The sequence below is a fragment of the Cibotium barometz genome, chromosome 24, assembly GCF_041138505.1.
Source record: "Cibotium barometz isolate CiBa-2024 chromosome 24, ASM4113850v1, whole genome shotgun sequence".
Lineage (NCBI taxonomy): Eukaryota > Viridiplantae > Streptophyta > Polypodiopsida > Cyatheales > Cibotiaceae > Cibotium > Cibotium barometz.
This window is the reverse complement of record NC_141069.1, coordinates 16,481,317-16,492,917: the sequence shown is the minus strand read 5'-3', so window position 1 is coordinate 16,492,917 and position 11,601 is coordinate 16,481,317. Positions and strand designations below refer to the sequence as shown.

At 43.5% G+C, this 11,601-nt stretch overlaps 1 protein-coding gene across 2 annotated transcripts in view; it reads right to left on the bottom strand.

Moving 5' to 3' along the window:
- Positions 1-1,620: 1,620 nt before the first annotated feature.
- The window catches only part of LOC147624939 (large ribosomal subunit protein eL20z-like), a 33,695-nt gene continuing 23,714 nt past the window's right edge, over positions 1,621-11,601 (bottom strand). Inside the window, exons 4-5 of one of the 2 annotated variants that reach the window (XM_086818179.1) lie at positions 2,111-2,228; positions 1,621-1,958 (exon numbers count right to left, since the gene is read on the bottom strand). In XM_086818179.1, the coding sequence (XP_086674305.1) occupies positions 1,884-1,958; positions 2,111-2,228 (193 nt within the window). In that variant the 3' untranslated portion in view covers positions 1,621-1,883. The remainder of the gene's footprint in view (positions 1,959-2,110; positions 2,229-11,601) is intronic. The other variant, XM_086818180.1, reaches the window with a different exon arrangement.

The following is an 11,601-nucleotide window of genomic DNA, read 5'->3' as shown; positions in this document are numbered from 1 at the left end:
TCTTGTGTTGTGTCGTGTATCGTCTCCTCTAATTGTGTCGAGTATTGTCTCCTCTAATAAACTAGTTTTTTGACTAGGAATGTCTCCTCTAATAAACTTGCTTTCTAACTAGTCATGCAAGAGAGAGAGTGTGATGTGTTGAATATTGTCTCCTCTAATAAACTAGTTTTTTGACTAGTCATGCAAGAGAGAGAGGGAGAGTGCTAATGGTGCAAGCAATTCCCCCAAGTTGTCTAATGCTCTAGAAAAACTTACCTGCCTATGAGCTTTCCTATTTGGCCAAGGAGATTTTTTGCATTCTCTCTCTCACGCAACAAAAGCTCATAGCATCTTCCTAGCATAGTGCATGCAAGGTTGTGGCGAGTCTGCATACCACACAAGAGAGAGAGAGAGAGAGAGAGAATGCTGGTAGCTTGGAGATTTATTGTATGCCCTATAATGTATAAAGAGGAAGCTGATGTGCATAATTAGACTCTCTCTCTCTCTAGATTATGCTAGATTTTGAAGGATTGTATCAATCCACTCCATATGCTACAAGGGATTGTCTTGCTGGATTGCTTTTCAACCGTCATCCTCATTACATAATGTTTGCCTACTTTACTAGTGTTTCTAGAAAAGGGGAAAGGGCAACAATTTACGGCTACTATTCGTTTCCACACATTACGAGTGCATTGAAAGAACAGAATAACAGTCAAAATATGAACATGTACATTGTAGGTAGATAGTTAAAGAAAACTATTAACCACTATAGCCAAAACATGTACATGTGTAAAGAGACACCACCCACCAAAGTTTCTTTTGTTTGCTTTGAATGCTAGCATAAATCATCCTTCTCTGCCACAATAATGAACTTTTTAATAAATATCCTCCCTCTCTCTCTCTCTCTCTCTCTCACAAATCTTAGCTTTCAGTTTTCAATTTTAGTTTAATGTTGCTTTTTCTTATTTCATCCGTGACAAGATTTCATGGACACTATGTATACATCATTTTGGTCTCAATAGTGCCTCTGGCCAACAATATAACTCTCTCTCTCTCTCTCTCTCGGCTTGCGATGGTGAGGGGCTATGGGTGGGGACCACATTGAGAAATCATCGTGGTAAACAATAAAAGACTATAGAATAGGATTTGAGTTTACGCAACAAATATTATCTCTATAAAGAGTTGAAATTGCCATGCATCTTGTGCACCGTACTGTCACCAAATGGAACCAACATATTTATGTGCCATTTTATTACCATGTGCTGATTTTAGATGAAATGCGCTATTGTATGAAGGCTTATTTATTCATTTCAAGTGTAATTAGCATTTAGCATTTCTCTTCAAACATTGATTGTGAAATTCTGTCTTCAAAAATGATACACGTGTCATTGAAAAGGCTTGTCTTCATTTTTAGGGGATAATGCTCTGTAGTTTGTTTTGTCCATACACACACTACGATGAACCAGTGAAAGAGGGAGGGGGGTTGCAGGGAAATGCATCTTTGATAGAAGAGATCCTCTAGATTCCAATGTCTACATGAGGTCGACAAGAAGGTGTAGCACCTAGGGCAATGCACTGAAGCTTTCGTGCGAATCTCTCCCCAGAGCTCCTAAAATCCAAACTGCAACCACGCTAAAAATGGACAGCTTGCCACAGGATTCTCTATATTTCAAAGCCAAAACTATAGTGATTTATGAAAACAATAGCCACAAATTTTTAAGTACATTATATCACAGTTGTGTGTGACATTGCCAACTCAGATAGAAATGGATCCGTCCATCATTACCCCGCACTGGATCCATACTGAACTCACAGGCACACATAAATTTCCAAGCCTTCCTCTCATACGCATCTCTCCACTGCAAGCTTCATGCTGAGCCTGAGAGCTTACTAATCAGGGTCACTTAAGCAACACCACAAAAACGATAATGACAAGTACCACCGTGAACACGAGAGCCTGCGCACACACAAAAACACCCCTTCAGAATAAGGGGTATAGGGGACATGATTATCCAAGGTGCCCACCTTAACGTTATGCTCATCCAAAGCAATGTGCAATATCCAAAGCTTTTCAAAGCAGAAACCTTTGCAAAGCTCTTTTTTTATCAGATAATTTTACGAAACAACTTACAATGATAGCAGAGGCAGCAAGTCCTGATCGTTCTCGTGGATCATATTCATAATAATTTGTTAGATACAAAAATAATCCATAGTACCATGCTAGGGGAAGTACAAAGCCAAGAATAAACCTGAACCAACAAAATAATTCCAGTTATCAGTTACACCAATTGATGAATGGAGTTAATATTGCCAATTACAATCTTGGTTGCACTATACGAGAAGAACAAACAAAGGACTTTTTTTTTCTTTGGTGGAAAATTCCAACTATGTGGGAAATCATTGACATCAAACAGGCAGCAATCAGATTCTCTATTCATTATCTAGCTTGCACACCCTACTCCATAAAATGGTGAAAAAAAAAACGTGGATCTTACATGGTACCATTTATATCTAAACCATTGAAAAGCTAGACACAAGTCAAAGTTTGGTATCAAAGCAAATCCAAAATTCATTGTTACGAGCCCAAACGGCCATAATGGCTGGCATGTTATTAAGGCTAGGCTTATACCTGGGGCAGCCTGGAAAGGGACACAAGGATGACTTACGCGCATGGGTTAATGTGAAAGCCTATACATAAGTATAAATATTAGTAAGTGCGCTTTCCTTCTTTATTATTAGCCCCAAGCCTATATAAGTGAGTTATTGGCTCATAAGTGCACATCCCTCGTAGGGGGACCGAAGCCCAAGCAAGGCCTAGATCTTGAACTCTAGCTGCACACCTCAGAGGGGCGGACTACAGTAGTACAGGACACCCTGGCTAGGTGAGGAGCGAGGTCAAGGTGTTGGTCTAGCTTCATAGCTTGGGGGTGCTCCGTGGGAGCTATGGTTGGGATGTGGGACGCCAACACCATCATCTATGTGTTTGTTCGTGTGATTGTATGCAGGGGATGCTCAGGAGATCATGAGGCAGTTTCAGTTGGTATCAAAGCCATCCATTCGATTGTCTCCGTGCAAGCGTCTTATCATTTGGAGGTATGAAGCTTTTTGGTTGCAACTGTTTTCAGCCTTGCATAAGAAATTTCTTTGTTGTTCATGTACAGGTTGTAACTAGAAGGGGACCCGGAGCAATAGACCAACACATCTAATACCCGTCACAGAGCATGAAAACACAACGGAAGAACCATAAACAATATAATAACACAACACCGAGCCGAAATGGCTGCCCCCTGTAGGACCTTTATCAAGGGAGAAGCTTCTACAATAAACCAAGGTGCGGGTACATATAGCACCGGATTTTCCAACAAAGCATCAGCAAATCTCCTGCCCAGATATCTATCCAGTGCCAAGATAAAACACAGCACAAAAAAAGCCATCCGAAAACTGTCTCAAAACAGTCCCATGAATGAGCTCATAAACAGTCCATAAAACAACCCGGTGCCAAAAACAGCCCTGAACTCTAACTCCCAAATCCACCACCACCAAAAACTCTCCCTGGCCACCTTGGCCGGTGCCGGATCTATGTGCCATGCCCGTGCCCGAAAACCAATCACCTTCACCCTCTGCGAGGTGCAACCTCTGAAATCCTCCAAGGGGTGCTCTGATCTCTCTAATCTGCCATGTAATCCAATAGAAAAAGTGAGCACACCACTTGTTCTCATCTGCTCCATGGACTGCCACGAGGATATCGTGTCTGGTGAACACCTAGCCACACTAGGGGGGGGGGGGGGTCGGGTCTGGAATAGGAGTCAGCCACTCCGGAGGAATAGCTGAGTCAATGTTGATGCTGAGCCTGTCTCTACCCTGGACCCCTGTCAGACCTCTCTCTTGCTCCTCCTGAGGTAACTGCCTATGTGCAACCCAATCTCCAAAAGACATGGCTCGTCCCATGCTCAAGGCGCCCCAGGATATGTGCGGTCGGGCCCCTAGCATGCGGCCACTGGGTAGACGGATCGAGGGATTCCAGATCAAAGGCTGCTGAAGCTGCTCCTCTAAGGCCACTGGAACAACCTGTCTCAGGGCTGGCCTGAGATGATCCCAAGCACGAAGTAGACTGGCTGCGAATCTGTCCTCAAAGGCAGGACTAAAACCACGAGCTCGCATCTCTATGAAGATCCATCTAGTACTTTGTGGCCATGGGCATCCAAGGCTTGGAGTGCAAGTAGAAATCCGGGCCAAGAGGAAATCCTTCCAAGGCTCACCACCAGGTAGGAGTCCTCTGACAATCAACTTGCTCAGCAGGACACGGCTCTGTATAGCTGGATCAATGAGGCCGAGCCATCCTCTCCTACGTGGCTAAATGATCACTCTCCATGCTACCTTGGCCCTTGTCACATGCACTCTGCACTCAGTGCATGGTGACAAACTGGCTCATCATCAGAAGTGCAACAGTTGTACAGTATTAGAACCCAGTAGGATGATATTTGTTGTACGCCGTGACCCCATTGTACATCCTCAGTCCAGGATAAGTCAGGCACGAGCTACGTAGGTCATTCCTCAGCCTTAGCGGGTCAGTCAGTCAATCAAATCCCTTAACCCACTTGGAGAGAATCATTCATGCATGTAGAGTCAGTAGAAGGCTTAGGGTTTGCATCAGAAAGCACTCTGCATTCTGCATAATATGCATTCATATGCCTGTGCATCATTTAGAGCATCCCAGAAGCCTTAGGAAATTTACTAGGATTTATCTGGTATTTTTTCCATATTTTATAGTATTTATTTAGCATTTATTGTCATTTATAAATATAAACTTTATTAAATGACCAGCCAACTTGACCAACCTCCAATTAGTATAAATAGGCTTGCATAGGGCTTAGTTTATCATTCAGTTTTCAATGTGCTAAGAGCTTTCCTCCTCAGCCCTAGGAGTTTCCCTTGCCTTCAGCACTAGACTAGTCTCATCCAGCCCTTGGAGAGTTTGAGGTTGCTTCAGCCAACCCTATTCATCCAACGCCTGTAGTTCAGCAGTCCCTACAGCCATAGGCGCCTGCATTCAGCATCAGATCAGCCCCTAATTCAGCATACAGTCCTGCATTTTCTGCATGTGAGCCAGCCGCCTACAGTCAGCCTGCGTTTACAGATCTGCAGCCTTACACATCTACGTTTCTGTCCAGCAAATCTTTCCTTTAGGTGCTTTCCTCTCTTTATGATATACAACCTGTTCAAGCTGTAATACCTCTATAGTCTCTTCATGTTCTTCAGGTGGATCTTCCATCACTGGAGTAGAAGGTACCTCTTGTTGGGTAGGAGGGAAGCTAGCCTGCACACACACGCACACACACACACACACAACCTCAAGCACAGAGAAACGTGAGTGCTGGAAAAGATGTACTCAATAATGATATGAAATGAAAGTACAAGTGGGTACTAAAAGGCCTAGGGCAAAGTGCCCAACACACATAAGTGTGTTCACACGGGAAAAAACCTGTGTCCAGTCACAGGGAAAAAGTGCCCGTGAGTAAGCTGGGTTCACACCTGAACTAGCCGGGAGTGGACATGACCAACAAACCCCCCTCAAGTGAATGGTGTGAACGGGTAGCAGCAGGGTGATAAAGCTGTGAATGCTGCCCTGCACTATGCTTCACAGTAAGAGTGAACTGCAATGCCAATGGGAAAAGCAAGCACTATATGACGGGGAAAAGGAGAATCCCCAATGTCATAGTGCTAATGCTAGAGCACAGTAGTACATAAACGCACCACCTGAAATGCATGGCAAAGATCATGTGGACATCAACTGCATCAAATCAAGAGGCATCGCATAATACCCCCTTGAAGGCAAGCATCCAAATGCCAAGCTGAACTGCATGTAATCCACATCAATGCTCTGTAACTACACCAGTGATAAGCATAAGAAGAGGTAGCAGATATACACGTGTAAAGGCAACAGGATCCAGAAGTCATGCCTCTGAGACATGCAATGTAAGCTGCAAGAGGGAAACTCATCAATGGAGGATCCGATGAGGAAAAATCAGCAGTGGTAGGGCTGATAAAAGTAAAAATTCAGCAATGGGAAAAGCTGAAAATGGGGAGAAAAAGTGGGGGCTCGAGGCGGGCATCAGCCAATGCTATGAGAGGATAGGTAAACTCTCAGCGATGCCATGATCAGTGGCATGTATGGCAAATGTAAAGATGTAAATCCCACAATGAATAATATACATGTGACATGTCAAAACCATGAGAGCAAGCCAACACTGGCCAAGTGTGTAAAAGGCACTCCCAGTAAACATCACATGTGAGAAAGTGACAATGTCAACACTGCAGAAACAATCCCGCTGCAAGGGAAAACAGCATAAAAGGCATCTCCAGTAGACATCACATAAGAGAAAGCATCTAGCATAGACCAGCATAAGGGTCAACAAGCATAAGTGACCATGAGGCATCACCAACTGCATGTGGGCAGAATCCCCCCCTGAATGCATCTGCCAGACAATGCATACCATGGAGTACAGACTATAAAGCATAGTCATCAAAAGCAATGGCATCAGGCAATGAAGATGTAAGTGTCAAGGCTGACACCTAGGTAGCCAAATTGGCCTGATCTGCACCTATGGAATTTTTCACTCTCAATACGCTTCCTGCATTCCTCTATGGTGTGCCCTGTTTTCCTGATAGTTACAACGCTTTTTCTTTTCAGGCTTGTCCTCTGTCTTGGGAGGATTCGATGGACTAAGTTTAGGCCCAGATCTATTCCCACAAAAAGGACCAGCCTTTGCTGACTCAACAGACATCATGTTGTTCCTGTTGGAACGAGATTGCTCTTCACTGAGCAAGAGAGTCACAAGGTGTAACTTGGTTGAATACAATGCTAATCAATATACTTAAATACACTAAGATTTGATGGACACTTGCTCAAAATACAAGAAGTAAATTGCTGAATTGACAAGAGACACACAATGAGCCGGAACGGCCGACCCCTCCCTCAAATAAAGTATATTGATCTTGGGAGAATCAAGTACATAGTGTTATGGGCATTTCTGACCAGATTTCCATACCAATGCATATGAATACAGTATTGCAAAAAGTGGTGGTCGATGTAGACTTGCAATCCACACTACCCTCTCAAGTGCCCATGTTCCCTACCATCTGCTCTCTATTGTTCCACCAACACATGGTAGCAACAATCTGCAAGAGAGCACGTAGGACAAGAGAACACTACACAGGGTATGTGATCTTGTAATCCGGTTCCTCCCTCCTGCTACTTGCTCCCATATTTAAGCATAAAAGCTTTACCAATAGCAAGTAGAGTCGATGATAGCGGAAGTCTTCGTGATGGAAGTCCCTGGAGTGTTGAGATCTTTGATTTGTCGCCTTTCTTCGCGACAAAAGTCTTCAAGAGGATGAAGGGAACCTTGGGAAAGCTTCCCCTATGGTTCAACTTGAGAAAGGAGAGCTGAAATTAGGGTTTTCAGCAAAAAAAACCAGAAATTACAGTAATAAAGAGAGCTGTTTTGCTGAATTTCAGTCATTGGGAGTGAGTAGGAGATTGATTAGCACTTGGAAACACTCTTGGAAGCTTGGAAAAACACCCTAGCAAGTTGGGTATGGCTATGGAGAGCTTGGAAATGGAGAGAAATGGTGAAAAAACAGAGTTTTCAGCCTCCAAAAATCTTCATGAAGAGAAAACATGAATTTTCTCTTAATAAGTATTTTCCAATCAAGTGAAGGGACATGGGGAGATGCCCATTTATGAGTAAAAAGGGAGGATCAGGTCCTGGACATTGAGTCTTGTCCGCCTCGGGACTTCAGTGAGTGTGAACTTGGAAGCGGTCATAATTTATAAGTGACTTTTGGGTGCCCAAACTTTAATGAAGTGGGAACGCACTCACTTATAAATATTGGCCAAGTCCTAAGGGCTATTTGAGCCTAGATTGGGTAATACTTACCACCTGTTCACATGCCACACAACCATGTCAGCCAGTTTCACACGCACGGTTCGCGGGCGGGCGTCCCCTTACTCGGAACTACACATTGGTCAAGCAAGCATGAAAACAGCATGCAATTTCAATTGCAAGCAAGCACATAAAGATGCTATGCAATGCAGCATTGGTATGGACGATTCCCGTTCATGAGACTATGTCACCATTTGGCCACCCGAATGGTTCACTCTTGCTTTCACACTATATACATATTGGATTGGTGTCCATGGCTTATGTAATGTGCCTATGCATGTGATTGACACGTGTCAGGCTGTATAGTTGGATATGATATTCCGCTGGGACTTGACGTTATCATGCCCGGAATATCAGGAGGACTTGGCTTTCCGCTGGGACTTGTGCCTTTGTGTACATGCCCGGAAATGCCTGGAGGATTGGCTTTCCACTGGGTCTGGTATCGCATATACTTGCCTGGAAACGCCTGGTCTTATATGGTTTCATGAACGGAAATTGCTCATGCCAATGCTGCATTGCATAGCATCTTTATGTGCTTGCTTGCAATTGAAATTGCATGCTGTTTTCATGCTTGCTTGACCAATGTGTAGTTCGGGGTAAGGGGACGTCCGCTCGTGAACCGTGCATGTGAAACTGTCTGCTGATATGGTTGTGTGGCATGTGAACAGGTGGTAAGTATTACCCAATCTAGGCTCAAATAGCCCTTAGGACTTAGCCAATATTTATTAAGTGAGTGCGTTCCCACTTCATTAAAGTTTGGGCGCCCAAAAGTCACTTATAAATTATGACTACTTCCAAGTTCACACTCACTGAAGTCCCGAGGTGGACAAGACTCAATGTCCAGGACCTGATCCTCCCTTTTTACTCATAAATGGGCATCTCCCCATGTCCCTTCACCTGATTGCACCCCAATTCACTTACTTATTAAGAGAAAATTTGTGTTCTCTCTTCATGAGGATTTTTTGAGGCTGAAAACTCTGTTTTTCCACCATTTCTCTCCATTTCCAAGCTCTCCATAGCCATACCCAACTTGCTAGAGTGTTTTCCAAGCTTCCAAGAGTGTTTCCAAGTGCTAATCACTCTTCTACTCACTCCCAATGACTGAAATTCAGCAAAACAGCTCTCATTTTTGTTGTAATTTCTGGTCTTTTTGCTGAAAACTCTAATTTCAGCCTTCCTTTCTCAAGTTGAACCATAGGGGAAGCTTTCCCAGGGTTCCCTTCATCTTCTTGAAGACTTTTGTCGCGAAGAATTGCGGCAAATCGAAGATATCAACACTTCTAAAGCTTCCAACGCGAAGGCTTCCACTTGCAACAACTTCTATGAAGACTGGTAAGCTAATTGGACAATGTGTTGTCATTACTTATTCAGTAGAAGGGCAGGACTCTTTGTTTAGCCGCCCTGTGTAGTATTTCTCTTGTCCTATGTGCTCTTGAAGATGTTGCTACCTTGCTTGGTAGAACATAGAGCCCCGTTCCGGCTCATTGTGTGTCTCTTGTCAATTCAGCAATTTACTTCTTGTATTTGAGCAAGTGTCCTTCAAATCTTAGTGTATTTAAGTGTATTGATTAGCATTGTGTGAAGTTTGACACATATCATGGGGAATATGATGCATCAAAGGCACTTGCTTTTATTGCCCAGTTTGATATTGCTTTCAGTGATGAGGATTTCACTCAGAAATCCATGATCCGGCATGTAAGCATGTTCATGAAAGGCACTGCTGCCCATTGGTGGCTCACGGAGAAGCTCTCACCGAATCCTTTTGGATCATGGGAAGAGTTCAAGGAGAGGTTCTATGCTCAATTCTTGCCTCCCAATGCATTGAATGAGATAACAATGAAGTGGGATTGGGTACCGCAAAATGAGGGGGAATCGGTAAATGCATATGTACAAAAGTTTTGGAAAGTGCTCTTGGAGGTGTCTCCATTTATGCATGTCACCGAGGCGGAAAGGAAGAGAAGGTTTCAATCGGGATTGCAACCCGTGTACAAAGCAGGATTACAAATGTATCCTGGTCATACCTTACACCAATTAACCGCCACCGCCACCGCCACCGCCACCGAGCAATTGGAACTCAAATTGAGTCGATCCAATAAGGCTAAACCCTCATTTCAAGGCAAAGAGAGGGCTGTCCAAAACCTGCAAAATGATGAACAGCCACCTAAAAGGGACCAAAACCAAGCCAAATCAGGTCCAAAAGCTGAAAATAAGTTTGCTAAAAAACGCCTTTATAAGCCGGCAAACTTTGGTCTTAGTGCTGAGAAGGAGGAGCAATATATGCGTGAAGGCAAATGCTTTACTTGTGGCAGCACTGAGCACATGGCAAGAGCATGCCCAAATAAGAAGAACAAAGCTGAAAATGCTAATGTACCGAAGCCTAATGTGCATATGGTTCCGGATGTGCAGGGCAACACTTCAACCTTTGTTGGCAGAGAAGTGCAGGTCATGCCTATTTTTGGCAAGTTGCGCATACACATTCAAGGCTATGTGGATCATGAGGATTTTCTTGTGGCGCCTTTGAATGGCTGTGATGTACTGCTTTCCGTAGAGAAGTGCAGGTCATGCCTATTTTTGGCAAGTTACATACACATTCAAGGCTATGTGGATCATGAGGATTTTCTTGTGGCACCTTTGAATGGCTGTGATGTATTGCTTGGAAAGCCTTGGCATACACGTATTGATCCGTGCAAGGCTTACAAGACTAACATGATCACCTTCATGCATAAAGGCCGAGAACATGTAATTGATGCTAGTGAAGAGGGTGATACCATTCCCCTTGTATCTCATGTACAAATTAAGAAAGTAATGAAAAAGAGTATTTTTGCATACTTGATTTTTGTACGAGATCCTGTTGAGGAAAATAATGTACATGTAAACACTCTTTGTAATGATAGGCTGAAATTTTTGCAAGAGCACAATGATTGTTTTGCTGATGAGTTACCAAATGAGTTACCACCTGTACGACCGGAAGATCATCGCATTGATCTTGTGCCGGGTAGCTCACCACCTAATAGGCCAGCCTATCGTGTAAGTGCATCCCAAAAAGAGGAGATTATGAAGCAAGTAAATGAGCTTCTTGAGAAGGGTTTGGTTCAGCCAAGCTCTTCCCCTTATTGTTCACCCGTCCTCTTAGTTCAAAAGAAGGATGGATCCTTTCGTATGTGCTTACCATCAAGAATCGGTTTCCGATTCCACGCATAGACGACATCCTTGAGACAAGTTGGATGGATCGGCATGTTTTAGTTGAAATGATCTCAAGAGTGGATATCATCAAGTGCGTGTAGTGCCTGAGGATCTACACAAAACTACTTTCAGGACAACATTTGGGCTTTATGAGTATCTTGTTATGCCTTTTGGTCTTACAAATGCCCCGGCTACATTCAATAGAATGATGGATCGCATATTCCGTGGGTACAGGAAATTTACAGGTGTCTTCTTTGATGACATCCTAGTCTTCTCGAAGACCGAAGAAGTGCATAAAGCTCATTTGGCTATTGTTTTTGAAGAGCTCCATAAGCATAAACTCTTCATAAATGCAAAGAAGAGTGAGTTCTTCTTGTCAGAGATACATTATCTTGGGCATATTGTGTCCAAAGATGGAGTGCGGATGGACCCTGCAAAGATTGATGCAATTCGGAATTGGCCCGAATTGAGTTCGGTGTATGAGATCCGTAGT